The sequence below is a fragment of the Diospyros lotus genome, chromosome 15 (assembly GCF_014633365.1).
Source record: "Diospyros lotus cultivar Yz01 chromosome 15, ASM1463336v1, whole genome shotgun sequence".
NCBI classification, from domain to species: domain Eukaryota; kingdom Viridiplantae; phylum Streptophyta; class Magnoliopsida; order Ericales; family Ebenaceae; genus Diospyros; species Diospyros lotus.
Genome location: NC_068352.1, coordinates 23,603,019 through 23,621,203, shown reverse-complemented (window position 1 = coordinate 23,621,203; position 18,185 = coordinate 23,603,019). Strand labels below are relative to the sequence as shown.

General features: G+C 33.8%; 3 protein-coding genes across 4 annotated transcripts; 1 reads left to right on the top strand and 2 right to left on the bottom strand.

The window, feature by feature from the left end:
* The first annotated feature begins 507 nt into the window (after nt 1-507).
* Nucleotides 508-3,241, top strand: LOC127791428 (GPI-anchored protein LLG3-like). The gene is made up of 3 exons (XM_052321302.1): nt 508-792; nt 901-957; nt 2,693-3,241. Exons 1-3 carry the CDS (start codon nt 714-716, stop codon nt 3,061-3,063), a joined length of 507 nt encoding a protein of 168 aa, XP_052177262.1. The 5' UTR covers nt 508-713; the 3' UTR covers nt 3,064-3,241.
* A 1,036-nt stretch (nt 3,242-4,277) lies between these two features.
* On the bottom strand, nt 4,278-5,209 carry LOC127791429 (uncharacterized). Its single transcript, XM_052321303.1, has 2 exons — nt 4,972-5,209; nt 4,278-4,722 (listed from the first exon to the last, which is right to left on the bottom strand). Exons 1-2 carry the CDS (start codon nt 5,083-5,085, stop codon nt 4,612-4,614), a joined length of 225 nt encoding a protein of 74 aa, XP_052177263.1. The 5' UTR covers nt 5,086-5,209; the 3' UTR covers nt 4,278-4,611.
* A 6,067-nt stretch (nt 5,210-11,276) lies between these two features.
* LOC127791402 (riboflavin synthase) lies at nt 11,277-13,537 on the bottom strand. Of its 2 annotated transcripts, none has more exons than XM_052321268.1 (2): nt 12,589-13,537; nt 11,277-11,295 (listed from the first exon to the last, which is right to left on the bottom strand). In XM_052321268.1, exon 1 carries the CDS (start codon nt 13,418-13,420, stop codon nt 12,596-12,598), a length of 825 nt encoding a protein of 274 aa, XP_052177228.1. In that variant the 5' UTR covers nt 13,421-13,537; the 3' UTR covers nt 11,277-11,295; nt 12,589-12,595. The 2 variants fall into 2 exon arrangements, with proteins under 2 accessions (XP_052177228.1, XP_052177227.1); XM_052321267.1 differs by lacking the exon at nt 11,277-11,295 and adding an exon at nt 12,132-12,325.
* Between the last annotated feature and the right edge of the window lie 4,648 nt (nt 13,538-18,185).

The window sequence follows — 18,185 nt, the reverse complement described above, 5'->3', positions numbered from 1 at the left end:
AACGCTCCTCTATAAGGGAATGCGCCCCTGATATTGATTTCAATACTATTTACAAGACTTTAGCAAATTTAAGTGCCTAATTTAAGTATCAGAGTATTGACGTAAGAACTATTTTGTACCATTTGATTATGTTTTCTCTTGTAGAATTCAAAACAACTTGGTCACAAATTTTTCGACTACAAATTCTATTATTGTGTCACAACAACAATCTATAAAAATTTTATAAAATAAATTCCAATTAGAGAGATAATTTTTATATAACTTTTAAAATAATTGTAAAATTTTTGCACTATTGACTTTCCTGTTTTGGCAAGAATATTATTATTTGGTTATATATTATGAGTTTATTTAGTACCACACAAAATAAAGTTTAATAGATGTATTATTTTTTAAAAATATATATTTGTTATATCTCGTTTTCAAATCTTAAGGTCCTGCGCTCAGTTATATCCATATATATACAGCGGTAACTTGGCTTCGAAGCTTTATGGCGTTGGCATGGTGGCTTTCAAGATTTTGTGCTCCTCTTTCTACGGCCCTCCTTCTCTCCATTTCTCTCTTTCAATTTCTTCGCTATCTTTAGATCTTCAATAATGATTGACGAACAACAAAAACCACCTCCCAACAAGGTAGAATCGTCGTTCTTTAAATCGTCAAAAGAAATTCCCTCTGAATCGATCGAACAATAGCGTTCGATCGCGTCCAGAAGCGAAATGGTTCCGCAATATTCGTCATCTTTCTTGTTTCTCTTCGCATTCCTCGCTGGCTTGGCCTCCTCGGCCACCATTTCTAGTAATTTGCAAATCTTGATCCGCATTTGGTTGAATTTCGTTCTAGATCCTTTGTTTCTTCTTTCTTGCTTTCCTCTCTGCGATTTTGATGAACTGATTGTGTGTGCAGATGGCGTCCTTCAATCTCATGGAATGACAGCCCGTGCTCTCCTTCAAGTGAAATCAGGTTTTTACTCCGTACCTCGCGTGTTTCTTCTGTTTGGTTGTCCAGAAAACGTAGGAAACATGTGGGGACTGGAGAGTGAATACGTCAGTTTTCCTCTTTCTTTTCCACTTTTGTTTTGGTGAGAGGAAAAAGAAAATTGAGTGGTTCTTTTTTGTCTTTTCGCTTTTTCATGATATGGTCTTTGTTTAGTTATTTACTAAAAATAATAATTATAATAATAATATATGAGATGAAAAGGAAAAACAATCACCAAATTAATACGAGCTAGTGGTCTGATAAAGTAAAAAGTTAATAATCTAGAAGGCATGGTGCAGCAACAAAGCATATGAGGTATCGAGATTTGAATTAGTGCGACAACTTAAAAATATAATTATTGTTGAAAGGCAGTAATAAAGTTAGAAGATAAGTCTTGTATAGATTACACAGAATATCTAGATTTGAGTGTGTATAAATTGTGATTGCATTCAAATTTATCCGGGGGTGTATAAGGGAAGAAGGTCACCCACCTATGGGATTAGTCAGGCAATACTTGGACATCGCAGGTGCATAAAAAAAAAACAAAGTTAGTAATCTTCTTCTTAATAGTCATGGTTATAGGTCACACACCTCTTTCTTCTATATGCTTATTAAATTAGTACGATTTGTAAATTATTGTGTATACATAATGAGTTTATTAAATGTACAATTAAAAGATAAAGAGTTATAGATTCTCATTAATAACAAAAATAAATGGAGTAGGTTCTCCATGGTTCTCTCCGATAACTTTTACCTGCGGTGGAGAGGAGATGAAAGAAAAAACTTAAAATAGAATAAACCTATCACAAGTCTTTTAAGTTTTTATTGTTTTAATTGATGGCAGAAACTAACCAAAAAAAAAATCAAAATTAACAAAATACTTAAGTTTTTAAGTTCTTATTGTTTTAGGCCGGTGTAGGTTTAATAAAATACTAAACTTTTACTGTTATCTAGGCAAATGGCATTATTCCTAGTTGTTGGTTGTACCTGGATTACAACCACCACGACGTCAAGTTTTAAGTTTAATTAGGTGCGACAATATTATTTATAAAATCTACATTAAAAAGATTTGTTGACTTTTAAGTTGGCATTCCAATGCTAAAAGCAACTTTTATTTTATTTTATTGTTTGTAGTTTAGGATCCATTTTTTGACTAGTGTAGATGTAGAACAAGTTGAGGTGAGGAGAGATTAGCAATGGGAATGAGAGGGAAAGGAGTGACGGATAGGGAGAGGTAGAAAATATGAAGCGATTATTAGAAAAAAAGAAAAGACGCTAACTTTTGTGGGCACCTTTGAAGGTCAATAAACTCTTGGAGTTTTCCATATTTGCAATTTTAGGTTATATATAAACTAGGTTGTCTTTTTCTTTGAAAACAAACCCATTTTGGTTTTCATTTTTTTATTTTTTCCAAATATGGTAGTTTGCTTAAATCGCCAGAAAGAATTAGTTTCCATGTATCACCATAAAATTCTTCTTCCACTTGTTCTCTCAAATTGACTCATTTATCTTTCAAACAACTTGCCCACCCCCCCAAATGAAATTAAGGATTATGATTTATTGTCATTGTTGTTGCCCTTTGTTTTAAGCTGTGTACATCAATTGAAACACAATGCAACCCTATTAGCAAAATGGCTCGGACCATGGCTGGCTGAAGAACTCAATGCACGAGTTGGCTCCGATAGCATCTGTAACGATTTTCTGTTTTGGGTTCATGCAGATTGCAGCATCGACTTTGAGCATCAGAACTACACAATCATCACAAGCCAGTGCAAGGGGCCGAGGTACGAGACAACCATATGTTGTAAAGCGTTCAGGCAATTCGCCTGCCCTTTCACCAACGAGCTCAACGACGACAAAAGCAATTGCGCCAACACCATGTTCGGCTACATAAACACGTTCGGCAAGTACCCACCGGGGCTCTTTGCCAGTCTCTGCATCGATACCACCAACGACAAAGGTTTAGGTTGCACGGACGAACAAATCGAGCTCTCAAATGGGGTTCCATCAAAATTCAATCAATCTCCGGTCCTGATGCTGGCAGCAGCAGCTGCCGCCTTCATCACATGCTGCCCGTTCGAGTTGTTTTGAATGGAATGGTGATTTTTTCTACTCCCAAGTACTTTTACACAAATATGCATTGTTGTTGTGCCTACAGCTCTCCATGCCCATCATATAAGAGTTGGTATTCTTTTGTGGGAAGTTATTAACAGAACAATATAACAATGATATCCTTTTACTGATAACCCTATTGAATAATAGATCTTACTCTTTCTGTTAAATTTGAATTAAAATACATATATCTACAATTAATTTTTACCCGAAATTCTCAACCAGAACTTAGTAAATAACAAATTTTAAGATGTAAATAAAATAAAAACGGAGAGATGGATTTAGGGTTTCTAACCCTTTTTAAGTTTTGATTGTTGAATGTCAAATCAAATTTTTTATTTGTTTAAATCAAAGTTGGACCCAGCTAATAACCAGCCATGGCTTAAGAAAGATCTCTTTGGCCTGATCTTATACATATAATGCATTACAACAGTGCTTACAAAATATAAATACATATGGTCGAGGCCTAATACCCATTCCTCAAAACTTTTTTCTTTCCTTGGTTTATATCCATCTCGTTAAATAAAATTTTAGATCCATATATAACTTGTAAAAATTGTCATTTCTATTAACACGTGCATAAATGCTTGAAGAGTTAAAATTGATCTTGACTTTGATGGATTGAGCGTTGTGTGGAAAATGGAAGTACATTGCACGTGAAGGGCAAAGGCAAGTTGTTTAGCTTTTTTCATGCTTGGTTCATCATGGCAAGTGGCATGTGGCAAGTGGCATGTGGCATGTGCACCGCTAGGACCTCAGAACAGAACGCTTTTGTTTTGTTCTTTTCCTCCCCCACTAGTGCTTGATGGCAAATGATATTTCCCTTGCCACCGTCAACACCAACAGTACTGTTGTTCTCATTACTATCTCCATGCTCCAAACACTTCAAATGCCTTCCAAATGTTCTTTTATATTAACCAAACATAATTCAAGATAATGCAATTACAACTTTCCCTGTTTAAAAGCATTCTTCTAGTCAACCAAACACATCTTAACTTAAAATCAAGCAAGAGAAGAAACAATTAAGAATCAAACAAAATCTTGTATGCTAAAGAAGGTCTTAATATTAGAAAATAGACAAATAAAACAAAAACACTGGATGAAAATTTCAATTACCATATAAATAATAAAATTTAAATAACTCACTATTGATTTACTTAATAAAGAACAAAAGGAACACTCGACAGAAGATATGATGGTAAACAAATATAGTTTGCAAGAGTTAAAATCCATGTAACCGACAGTATATGGAGTATTCAAAGTTTTTATGCAACTTTCACATATCTATTATCCAAAGTTTCCCTTTCGGAATCGAAATCAAATAGGGAATTCCTAACAACCAAACAAGCCCTAACGAAAAGGGGAGAAAAAAAAAAAAGGAACAGAATGGAATTCAATTATAACTCATTTGCCTCTCTTTCTCGGAAAATTGTAAACATCTTAATTGCCCCTGTTGATCTAAGACTTACAATTAAAAACAGGTGGATTAGGCAGATCCAATACACATCGGGTTCATCACAATCAAGCTTATCTGTGAGCCGTAACCAGCGTTTCAATAAACCTCAGTCCATCGAACCTGGGCGCAAATTGATCCGAAGAAGTCCTGGAATTTTCACTCTCTTTGCTCGAATCAGCCTCCTATTAAACCACCAAAAAAGAAATCAAACGTCCAAGAAACAAATACGTTCACGAATTGCCAAATTAAACAATGTGATGATGAAACGGAAGGCATCTCGATAGGAGAGGGATCGCCGTTCCGACAGGCGAGAAAGTGAAAGAAAAAGGAATCAAAACATGCATCCGTATTTTCCTTCCACGTTTTCCAGGCAAACAGAGAGAAAGATCCGAACAGAGAAAAGTTCAGATACAGAAAGAAATGAGACTGACCTGGCGAGATCGCTGCGAGTTGGTGTTGGAAGCTAGAGCCGAGGAAGAGATGGCGGTGGCTGAAGCTGCGGCGACGGAGGCAGCGGCCGCGGCTGCGATCCCTGATTTCTTCATTTCGCTTGGGGAATCGAGATTCTGACTCCCGAAATATAGCGACCGACCGGGAAGGAAAATTTTCTAGGTAAAAGCGAAAGAGAAGAGAAAACGGGAGAGAAAGTTAAATGGTAAGTGGGGGAAAAAGTCTTCAACGACGGCGATATATATAAGGGCGGGCCTTTACTTCGAACATTTACGCGGCAACCTTTCTCTCCGCTTCTTCAAGCTAAATTACCCTTCTACCCCTTCCTTCCCACTGTGACCTTGCCGCCAGAGATTATTGCTTGCTTTGCGATGAAACCGCGTATAATTCAGTTGTAAATAAATTCTTTATATTTAATATAACATAATTTAAACTATAAAATTTAGGATAATGTTATTGGTACACCTTTGTGTATACCTTGGGCTACACAAAGGTGTATCAATGACAAAAAAGCTCCTCATGAAGCGCATAGAAGCGCTTGAGGCGCATGTGAGGCGCAGGATATTTTAGTCTTTATACCCCTTGATGTAGCTCAAGATGTACAAATTTATTGTACATCTAGCATGATCCTAAAATTTAACTGTACCTTATAATTTATGTATCAAATTAAAATTATATTTGTTTTTTATCTTTTAAAATATCCATGATATTAAATTTGAAGTTGAAATTGTTCAGAATAATGGGAAAAGAAAGGTTTTTAATGGGTAAATTTGCTCACAACAAAATGTTAAATTTCACTTATTTTAGTAGAATTTAGTTTAGTTATCTTAAATTGTTAGGATTGAAATTAACATCACAAAAATTTGTAGTTAAAATTTCAAATAACGTGTATTTTTGGGACAAATTCAGACATATATTTATGTATATTTACCTAATGTGTGTATTTATAAATTATTGAGTGTTTGATAAATACATCTAATATATATTTAGATAGTGTTTGTTAAAATAAGTAAGATAAGATTTTATCAAAATAATTTATTTATAAAATTTAAGATAAATTATTTAAAGATAAAAAATAAATAAATTTATTTTAAAAATTTAAGATAAGAAGTTAATGTAATTTCCTTTTACAAAATTTTACAAACACAATAAAAATTAATTTTATTTGAAATTATTTTTAAATTTTACATTTTTCGGTCTATATCTTGATTAACAAATATTAACTTAAAGAATAAAAGTTAAAAATTATTCTTGATAATAAAAAAATAATAATACTAACCCTAGTGTTTGATATGCTTTTGAATTTTATTTTCTTATAAAAATATCCCTAAAATAAAATAATAAATACACTTTATCTTGTTATTTTGAATTAAAGATGTATTTAGATTAAAAATAAATATATTTATTACTTTTACGCTTTATCTAATTGAAAATATTTTCTCCATAAGGGCTATTTTGGTAAACATGGGAAGGATTATTTTTGCAATAAAATATTTGGTTGAGAAGTTGAGATGGGGCGGTTGAAATATTTCTTGAGGCAAAGAAATGTTCAAAAAGCTAGTGATGGTAAGAGAGTTGTGCTGAAATTCACTAAGGATTCTTTTTATGACACGTGGGTGGTCGTGACTAGGCCACGCCAGTGCCAGCACTTCACGAGCGGAGTACAATAGAAATACAGGACAGACCGGCTCGAGTGGGACAGGTTTGAAGTTGGTGCGTATATTTTCCATTTTACCCTCCCTCCGTAAGCTGGCCGATGCCGCTCGCTCCGCCCCCTCCCCCCCCCCCCCCCTAACCACTACCAGCTACCGTATTTGTAGTAATAATTTATTTTCTCTATTTGGTGGTCTGAATGAATAGTTTAACCAGATAAAATATATTTAAGACTGACAATAAAATTGTCGAGATGAGCCCATTTTGATTGTTAACTGATTTGGCTATTAGGCTACCTTTTGTTGAATTAAGTCTTGAATTTTAAAAAAAAAAAATTATTAAAATTAGTTTAATGAAAAATAAAAATTCAAGAACACCAAGTTGCCGATGATAATGAAAGGAGTATCACGATTAATTCTTAAAAAAAAATTAAAATTTAAAAGAATGTTCTAAAGAATGAAAATTCAGAAATATATATAGAGAGTGAATATGACCTAATTTTTGTAGTGTATGGCGGAGAAGGGATTGTAAGAGGGTATGACAGTCATTTCAGTTGACATTGAAACTGACATTTGAGGAGTTGGTGGACTAATAATATGTTTTGTTTGTTTGTTTTTTTTTTTTAATTTTATTTATTTTAAACATGTGAGGTAAAGGTTAGTTGACAAGGAAATATGATGAGCAAAACCAGCCGACAACTGACACGCGTACGCCACCCTGTTCCTTGTGAACCACTCCTTTTTCGTTCCATCCATCCATCCATCCATCGCTCCAACCCAACTGGCCTAGCCTAATAATAGTAAGCAAGCAAGAACTTCATCGAAGTAGGTTCTCTCTTCTCTTCTTCGTGGATTTGTGTGGGTGTCTTACTCTTCTTATATTCTACAAAGCTTCTTCTTCGTCGTCTTCCACGTGAGGGAGGACACTTTTGTTTGGAACAACCACTTCTACTTCTAAGCTAGGGCAACCACCCTATATTATATTCTACACTTTGTGCCATTTGATATTTTTCCTAATCTTAATTTAGATCCTATTGTTGTACAGAAATAAAAATTTAATATGAATACAATATAAAATGAAAAATAAAAAATTAATATTTAAAAACAAAAGTACGAGAAAGATAAGTGAATAAAAAAATATAAATATCTTTTTATAAATATAATTTTAATATAAAAATTATTTAAAAAATAATTATTAAATTAAATATAAACATTCATTCAAGTAAATATAAATACAAATTATTTTTATTTTTAACATGATTGTGCAGAAAAATAAAAATTGAATTACTTCTATTTCTATTATGGTTATGAAACAAAAACGTGTTTTTAAATTAAAAAAAACGCTTTTAATATTATAAAATGATCTTAAAATATTTGTAAAATTATAAAATATTTTTTTTTATGTTTCCTGAAATTTTAGGATAAAAAATATTTTAAAAATACTAAAACGACACCATTTTAGTATTTTCATGCATTAAAGTTTAAGTCCCTCATATTCCTACTGAGGAGATGGATCAGAAAAAAAAAAAAATGTTCCATTTTGCTCATTCAACAACCTCTTCTGACATTATTAGTTATATTCATAAATAACACTAATAAATAATTTTATAAATTGACATCACACATAAAATTTGTAATGATTATGCTTAAAATTAATAATAATTTTATTCAAAATCTATTATTAATTTTATATAAAAGTAGCACAAAGTTTGATTTAAAATTAAAAAAAAATCAGGTAATTACCAAAAAGAAACAAGTATAGACATTAGTACAAGACAAATTCTTTTAATATACAGTACAGTACAGTACAGTACAGAGCCCTTGGTAGTTACAAGCATCTTAACTGTCATCACACATCTTCTGAGACACCGAAGATGTTTCAGGGAAGGAAATTAAGGACGGTTGCCAAGTCTTCTTCTAGCAGTTGTTCTTTTTTTACATAGAATATAAAAATAAAATACAAGAAAAAACATACCAAATTTTTAATGTCCACTCCACTGTATATTAGCATAACACTGTATGTATGGCCTGGCCTGCCTTTGCTTATTGCTATATATCTTTTGATTGGACTCTCAGGTAGGTAGGTAATGGTGTCTGATGCGTTTGAAGATGAAGGTAGTCATGGCCAAAATTGAACCAGACCGACGGTTCGAACCGGAATCGGACCGGCCGGAACCGAAACCGGAACCGGACCGGCCAGAACCGGACCCGGAACCGGACTGAACCGGCAAAATTCGGTCCGGTTCCGGTTCAAGGTTCCGGAGAACCGGAACCGTCGGTTCCGCGGAACCGGAACAACCCCCCCTCCCCCCGTGCAGCACCCCTCCCCCCCCCCCCCCCAACGGTCCAAATTCCAATTCCAATTTTATTAATTTTTTTTTTTAATTTTATAATTCCTATCTATATATACCCCTCCCTCCTCCACTCATTTTTCACACTTTCTCTCTCTCTCTCTCTCTCTCTCAAGTCTCAAGCTATTATTCTCTAAATTTTGTCTCTCATTTAATATTTCAATTTCAATTTCTTCAATCTTCTCATTTTGTTATTTATCAATTTATTCAATTATATTGTTAATTATTTATTACTTGTTACTATATTATTTTATCATTATTATATTTTTTTATTATCATACTTGTATTACATACTTGTTTAGTTGTTTTAATTATTTTTAATGAAATTATTACTTATATTTCTTCAATTTTTAGTAGTGTTTTTTTATTAAAAATATGGTTGAGAATATTTATATTTACAATTACATTTAACAATTAAAAATCGAAACCAAACCGAACCGAACAACGGAACAAGGACCAAAATTGAATACAACAATATTTAAAAAAAATTAAAAAAATTCGGTTTGAACCGGAACCGGAACCGTTGACCGAACCGGCTCAAACCGTTGACCGAACCGACACGAACCGGAACCGGAATCGAACCGTCCCAAACCGCCCTTGGGCGGTTCGGTTCAGGTTCAAAGATTTCTTGAACCGGAACCGGCGATTCATGAACCGTGGCCATGTTTAGATGAAGGGGAGCTCAAAGTTCCTCCGCCCCCAACAGGAAAGATATTTATTTTTGGGTAAAAAGGGTTAGGCCCCGTGAATTTTAACTCATAAAAGGGATCTGTTTACGGTGTTCATTTTTGGGTACCCCAATACCTAAACGCTGTGATATATGCGATGTAAAACAACACGGGTGATCAGATGCCAACAGGGGTGTGATATAAAAAAAAAAAAGGAGAGAGATGATGCACGGTGCACTTTGAAGAGAGGGGCACTGGTTCCCCGAGGTACCCTACCTTACTATTAAAAAAGAATAAAGATGGAGCAAACGAAAGGCAGACGGTGTTTTGGTCGGTTTTGAAAACCCAATCCCCAGGTCAACATAAGATGATATTAGATATCAAATTTGAGTGGCATTTGGCAAAAGCAACCACAAACATAATCAAGCTCTGTAGTGTCCAATCATCAACTTGATTCGATAACCGTGGGGTCTGGGAGAGATGGCAACTCCTAGTGCCCCCCTTGGGTAATTTTTGTTTTTAGCTCAAGTGTAATGCCTCCTGCTTCTATCGATCTCACATCAATCTGCTCTAGTGGAGAGGTTTTGAATAGATTTCTTCAACAGCTAATTTCAACTACTATACTTCAAATGTGTTCTAGCCAAGAAAGGGGAGAAAATGACACTCTACACATGTGCAGGTCGGGAGAGGGTCGTAGTTGTATATAATCTTTCTGTTGCTTCCTTAGAAAGAGACTACATTCACAACTCGATTAGAAAGAGACTACATTCGCAACTTGAGATCGTGACCTTCTGGTTTGGTGGTAAATGTTTGACTTCGAGTTAGGAGCCAGATATGGTCAGATATGGTCTGTTGCTTGCTCTGAGTGCCACAGTTGAAGATCTTGCATCCAGCCCTATAGCTCGACTATCAAGCCCAAGCCTTATGTTGCACGGAAACATCTCATAGTAGCCATTTTTCCATTTTCGAAACGTTTTCTATTTTCGTTTCAGACCTTATTTATGCCTATTTTTTTAAAAAAAATGTTCGTTTCTTATCGGAAATGTTTTCCGTTTCTGTTTCTGTGCAATATAGATCAAGCCACAGCAAAGGCCATTTCTATTGACCTTGATCCTGCAGAGGTCGGAAAATTTAGGCAACCCTACAGCTGAGTTTTGTTCATATATAGAATGAAATTGCAAACTAAATGGGATTCTAGTGCTGGGTTTGGGGAGAAAACATATCCAGTTCCATCGATTGACTCACATAAACCAAGGAGCGAGGCCAGAAAACTTTTGTGTCTGCCCTATTAGGGTGTCGTCTTGAGTTTTTTTTGCAAAATTAGAACTCTTAACAAGAAAAAAATTCCAAATTAAAATTCCCCCTAAATAATTTACCAAAACAAAACTCTCCCCATCATATTACATGCCATGCCAGGCAAAGAGATCAGATGAAGACAAGACGAAGGCAAGGAAGAATGGCTAGTTCCCGAACCAGCTCTTCTTTAATAAAACAGTTGCGGCTCCAATTCTCAATTGAAACTGCAGACCAGCTAGCGGTTTCCCCTGGGAACTGCTAGTTTGGGCAGCGGTTCTCCTCTGAAAAAGCTGGCTTCTCAAAGCCTCTTGTGATGAGTGTTGTGGGAGTTTTACACCCTGTTTGGAATGAATCAATTCCACAAAATTTTGTAGAATTCATTTCCAATTTCAACTTTTTGTGTTCAGAATGAAAAAACACAACCAAAAAAAAAAAAAAGTTCATTTCAGTTCTAGAATTGAATTCCATGGAATTTAACTCACCAAACCAAATGGATACATTGATCTCTAGTAATCAGTGTCTCTGGAATTCAACTTTTTGTGGGAGTTTTATTCTTGCATCTCTTCTATTTAGTAATCAGTGTCTCTGGTTTTAGATTTATTGATCTCTAGGTTTGTCTATGCTGGTTCTCCAATCGATCAAGAATAATCGCTATTTCTATGGCCTTCTCTCCTCTCTTCTCTCTCTAGGTAGCATAGATATACAAATGGATACATATAGAGCCTGCTGTATAGTTCTTTTGACTTCTTTCTTGTAATATTACAGAGATTTTTGCTGAACAATTTTGATTTTCTTGCTTTTGATATTCTGAATTTGATATTTTATTATGAATTTTGTATAAGAATAGGGCTCCTTTGATGGCATGGAATAGATGAGGCCTGATTGTGTAACTCAGTGACAAATATAAACATTATTCTGGCAATGATCCCATAACAAGTTACGGCTTTGCAATTTTTTCTTTATTTATGGATCAATTTTGAGTTCACTTACCTTTTCTTTATAAATATTTTACTGATTTTTTTCTAATGCTTTTGATACATGTTGATGAAGAAGATGATGTGAAAAAACATAACTATGGTATTTTTTTTTCTTTACTGTAATTTAATATGATTATTCTATCAAGGATATTTTAGGAAGTAAAAACAAATGAAACTTCAATTCTAGATTTATTCCAAACCGGAGTTTGTGGAATTCATCTGAATTCCATGTTTTAAGTTGTGGCATACCAAACATGAGAGTCCATTTGCAAATGAATTCCACAATTCAAGTTCATTCATTCCAAACAGGGTGTTAATTTTACAAAACCCGTCTTTGCTCCCCCAAATGTGTTCCTCTAAGGCAAAAGCTAATAATGCCGCTTTTGTGGCCCTGGAAGTGAAAACATTTAACATACAATGTTCAAGATGATCTAATTGATAAGGAAGGTAGATGCAACAGACATCAAGAACAGCAAACTGAAAATTTTCAGGTTCACACATCTAATAATTAACAGTCAGAACTTCAATCCTTGTTCCTATAATCCTATCCCTTTGAGATATAACGTAAACCACATTATATCTAACCCAAAAAGGGATGAAGATCATACTTAATTCAATTGAAGAGCGAAAAATACAATGATTCATTTCAGGTACCTTTGTATCAAGAAGAAGACTTAAGAAGCCGCTCCACATACTTGCCAAGAATATCCACCTCCAAGTTCACCTTCTGGCCAATTTTCTTCAGTGGAATCACTACCTTCTGCTGGGTATAATCCACCAACATGAAATTAAACGACTGCATTTCATCAAACACCTGGACGACCGTCAAACTAGTCCCATCCACAGCGATAAACCCTTTCGGTACAATGTACTTCAACATCTCCGGCGTCGTCCTCACCGTCACCCACAGCGAGTCGCCTTCCCTCTCGGTGGCGACGATTTCGCCGGTGCCGTCGACGTGGCCCTGCACGAAATGCCCTCCCATTCTGGTCGAGGGTTTCAGGGCCCTCTCCAAATTGACCAGTGACCCAGCTTCGAGCTCAATTAACGACGTTTTCCTGAGCGTTTCCGGAGATAATCCGACGGTGAATTCGGACAACTGGGTGTCGAAATGGGTGACAGTGAGGCAGGTGCCGTTGATAGAAATGCTGTCGCCGAGGTTGACGTCTTCGAGGACGGTTTTGGAGAAAATTTTCATGGTGAATCCTTCGCCGTCGTCGGCGAAACCTAGATGTCTGACCTCGCCCATTTCCTCCACGATTCCGGTGAAGAGGGATCGGATTGGGCTGTAGTGAGGCTTGAATTGGAGATTGGGTTTGAGATTTTTGGCAGTAAAGATGAGAGAGAGGGGTGGAGGGTTGAGACGAAGAGCCTGCTTGAGCATGTGGGTGTTGGGAGGAGCTTTGAGGAGGCTGAAGATTGTGGGTTTTGGAAGAGAGGGCTTTAGAGTTTTGGAGAATGAGCTGATGGAGGTGGAGAGAGCCATGTCCCGTTTGGGTTGACGGAAAATTTACGATTCAGGGAAAGTTGGATCGGTCTGGGAAGAAGGTGAGAAAGATGTACTTATTAAGGCGTCGTTTTGTTTGACCGCTTACATGCTAATAGGCTATTAGTTTAGCTTATAAACTATCAAATTTATTTTATTAAACGTTTGGCGTCGCCAACATTTTAAAAGTTATTATACAACTAAAATGCTAATCTAATAGTGTTCGCAAGAAACTCTCGCCCTCCAGCTTTTGCAAAAATACTTTGAAGTGCATTTTGAGTTGATCTGGTAAATTACGATTTTATTTTTTCATTTTTAATATTTATATCTCCTATCCTTATTATAACGTTGCTCTCTCTCATCTCTCATCTCTCATCTCCTTCTCCATTGCTCTCCTCTTTTCCCATCTTCTCTTCTCCTGTATCTATGCCTCTTCCATTATCGTCATCACCAAACCTGTAACTTGTCGAGTCCATCGTTGCCTCCTAATAATAGATTGATCGTTGTAAGTCGACAAGTGTTATCGTCGGATCTCCTCCATAAGCGATCGTTGTCCCCGAATCTACAACTTGTCGATTTCATCGCTACCTCATGCTAGCAAATCAATTGCCATAAGCAAGGTCAATGCCGTTACCGGATCTCCTCTATCGCCGCGTCTCGTGCCACCTCCTGCTTCTAGATCTATCGTCACCATTAACATCATTTGGGTATCTTCCTTGGTCGCGTTTGCTAACACTTCATGTTTCCAACATGTATATATTTGAGATTTTTATGAATTAAATCTAAATTTATACATAAATTATTGTATTAATATATTTTTAATAATTATATATAATTTATCAGCATGTAATTGTAAAGGTCTGTTTGATAGCACATATTTTCTATAGAAATAATCAAACACCCTTAATTTTTCTATAAAAAAATTATATATGGTACAAACATTTAAATCTTATTTTCATAGAAGGTGTATTTAATTGCATTACCTAGAATTAATGATTGTCTAGAAAACAAAAATCACCCCACCCCTTTGAAAAATGAATTCTATGGAAAAAAAAACTTTAAATGCTTGTACCATATACATATTTTTCATAAAAAATTTAAGAGTGTTTGATTACTTTCATAAAAAATATGTGTAATAATTATACATTTTCTATGATAAATGTGTGCAATCAAACACACTAGTGTTTTAGCAATTTGACATCAATTTATAAAAATTTTTATTAAAAAATAATATTTTTATAAATTTTATTTATATTATTCAACATCATATCTATTTTAATCTTTTTGCCAAGTTCTAACAACTTATTAGTTTTTATAAACCAAACACACAATTTTTAACTAATAACTTAAAGGCACATTTAACCCCTCGAGATAACTTAAGCGGTCGAGCACACAGGATTCAGCTGTTCGGTATGTCAAGATTGTGTGTTTGAATCCTGGACAATGCATTAGGTATCGTTGTAAGTACACGGGGGGCCACGGGCACGGATCCTCAACTTGGACTTACTTGGCCTAACCTGATTGTCCGATTTAGGTTAGTGCATGTAGGTTATATGGAAAAAGGTGACAGTCTCTACCAAAAGCTTATGTATCTGGGCTTCCCCTGATTCTTACGTTACCAACAAAAAAAAAAAAAAACTTAAAAATATATTTATTTAAACACGTTATTAGTTGAAACGTTATCTAACTTCAAAGTTTTAAACAACTTAAAAGCTGAAGAGCTTAAAAGTTCCCTTAAAAAATGCATAGCCAAACAAGCCCCAAGTCTAGAAGCCCATTAGAAAGGTTAAATGTTTGCTTATTAAGTTATAAATAATCTTTTAAAATAGTGTTTGTTAAGTAAGATATAGATTAGAAAATGTAAGATAAGAAAAGTATTTCAGAATTTTGTCATTTTTAATGTATTTGTTAAACTTATATGATGATCCTTAAAAAATAACTCACGTGACTTCTTATCTGATATTTTTTAGACATGTTTATCTCTTCCTCTTCTAAATAAGCATATCTTAGACCTTACATATAAGAAAAATAATACTCTTTAGTGTATTCTAAAAAATTTAATAAACAGTTTAATACAAATCTTGAAATATTTCTTATACTTATCTTGATTATATCATATTTTACTCTGAAAGTATTTCAATTTTATCCTGATACAATATTATCTTACTCATTTTAACAAATACTATCTAACTGAAGAGTTTAACTTATTTCATAGATTTCTTTCTACCTTTTAAAAAGTCAAAAACTCATTAATAAATAAATTTTTATATTCTTGTATCAAACACTTTACAAATTTGTCATAAGTTTGTTTCTTAAAAATATTTATAAAAGTAAGTGTAAAAATTAGGTTTAAGTCACATCAAAGAAATTCTAAGCTATAACTATTGCAGTTTTAGTTATTTGCACAAAGATTTAAAAATGTTTTTGAGGTTTATATGCTTAACTTGTCTTCTTCTTTTTTTTTGAGACATTATTTAAAAGAAATAATATTAGTTAGACCTTAATTAAATTAAATTAAGTTAATTAAACACTAATTAACTTAAATTTAATCAAAATAAAAAGGCCTAATTGCCATCTAAAACCCTTACTAGCAATGAGTTGTTTACTCTTTTACTTTTGTTCCTTTATATATCATGTTAAAATTAATCACCTGCTATAAGTTGTTATTATTATTGTTTTGTTTTCTTCTTCCTTTTTCTTATTTTTTTTCTTTTTCTCTCATGAACATATCCCCAACAATGAGGTTTTTTGTTTTTTATTTTTTATTTTGATTAAATTTAACTTAACTTAGTTAATGTCTAATTATCTTAATTTAGTGTAATTAAAGTCTAAGTAACGATATTCATAATGAATAAATTGTACAAGTAAAAAAAAAAAAAATACACATGTAGTGACTTCTATTGCTATTTTCGGGCTAAGAGCATGAAAAAAATCAATTTTTTTTTTTTGCATTTTTGCAATTTTATCCAAACATTTTAATTTTGACAATAGACACTCGATTTGATCGATTGGTTCCAATTTTAACCATAACTCGAATCCGATTCGAAAGACATGTGCGCCCACTAACGTGGCATACCACATGTCATTTTAAAACATTTTAAGTAGGTCCCATATTAACACATGTGAAAAAAATAAAAAATAAAAAATAAAATCTTATGTTATATACATATATATATATGTTAAATATATACATAAAAAGAAGGCAAGCAGGGGATGGAACGACAACGACGACGATGGTGACAAAGAAAGAGGTTAAGGCGATGACAACAATGATGGTGCAAGGCTGGAAGTAATAATCAATCTCTACTTCTTGGTGGGGCGATGAAGGCTACAAAAGATGAGACGATGGCGAGATTTGATGAGCCCAGCCCATGTTTTTGCTTGATGCAATTGATTTTCTAAAGCTTAAGCCTGGCCTTGAACTTGGCTATGAACATGTTGACTTTGGCGTTCACATCTGGGCTCAAGCAAAACAGTGCCCTCACTTCATCGCTATCAATAGTAGTCATAGTCCCACCGGACTTGATCGAGAAATCACTCTTTGAGGACTCTGTGTTGTCGAGATCCGAAGACCAGCTTCACGAGCTATTTATGGTCTTGGTCCTTACGTAATCGCTTTGCACCACAAACTTCCAAATTGGTATTTTGAACGGTAGAAGGGACAATATTTTGGGCTAGGGTTTTTTATGCACACGGTGCTGTGAATGATGGTGGTGGCGGAGATTGGCCGCCACCTCTAGCCCAACGTCGTCACCATTGCCTCAATTTCCTTCTTTGTCGTTGTCGTTCCATTTTCTGCCTGCCTTCTCCCCCCTTCTCTCTCTCTCTCTATATATAACATAGGATTTTTATTTTATTTTTTTCACGTATGTCAACGTGAGGCCATCTCAAAATATTTTAAAATGCCAGGTGGTGTGCCACGTTAGTGGGTGTAGACACATCTCGAATCGAATTCGAGTCATGATTAAAATTGTAACCAATTGATTATTTTGCACCTACTTACTTTTTGGAAACAATATTTAGGGACGAGGCTAAATTATTTTAACTTATCTTAAGAATATTGATTGTAATTTCTAAAAGTAGAGAGATGGTCACTTGATTTAAGCCTAACGTGAACGGCGTGCTATGTAATTTACTTTAGAATATATTTAATAATATAATTATAATACAACATCATATTATGAACATGGTATTAGGTTTACTTATATACTCTTAAGTTGTACGGGAACCAAAAGGAAAAAATAATATTTAAAAAAATAGTAAATAAAAATACGAATAAAATGTAAATTAAAAAATATAATTTTTTTTATAAATAAGACTATTATGAATTATATAATATTACATCAATATATATAAATAATATTGTCATGAAAATATAACAATTATTTAAAATATATGAAATTTTGTACATATTTTGAGTAATATGCAAAATATTTATTTTATTTTATATATTATATGTTACAAAACATACCAACACTATACATTAATTTTCAAACAATATATATTTATTATATCTTATTTTTTTAAATTTAACTATTTATTGTTAATTATTTTTATTATAATAAATGTATTATAGAAAAAGATATATTTAATACTTATTAACCATATGAATCACAAAAATTAATTAATTAATCGAAAGGATTAAATCAATTAAACTATAAATTATAATCCAGCATCTATATGCATATTTCTCATTTAACTAATTTTTCTCATGAGCACCTCAATATGATGTTATAATCATTGTTCTTAGTTATTATTATCTTTT

Excerpts from the sequence above, each read along its gene's own strand:
- LOC127791428 (XM_052321302.1), top strand. The coding sequence starts at position 714 with ATGGTTCCGCAATATTCGTCATCTTTCTTGTTTCTCTTCGCATTCCTC. Across the intron at positions 793-900 it reads CTCCTCGGCCACCATTTCTA|ATGGCGTCCTTCAATCTCAT; the intron begins GTAATTTGCAAA and ends TTGTGTGTGCAG. Across the intron at positions 958-2,692 it reads TCTCCTTCAAGTGAAATCAG|ATTGCAGCATCGACTTTGAG; the intron begins GTTTTTACTCCG and ends GGGTTCATGCAG.
- LOC127791429 (XM_052321303.1), bottom strand. The coding sequence starts at position 5,085 with ATGAAGAAATCAGGGATCGCAGCCGCGGCCGCTGCCTCCGTCGCCGCA. Across the intron at positions 4,723-4,971 it reads ACTCGCAGCGATCTCGCCAG|GAGGCTGATTCGAGCAAAGA; the intron begins GTCAGTCTCATT and ends GTGGTTTAATAG.
- LOC127791402 (XM_052321268.1), bottom strand. The coding sequence starts at position 13,420 with ATGGCTCTCTCCACCTCCATCAGCTCATTCTCCAAAACTCTAAAGCCC.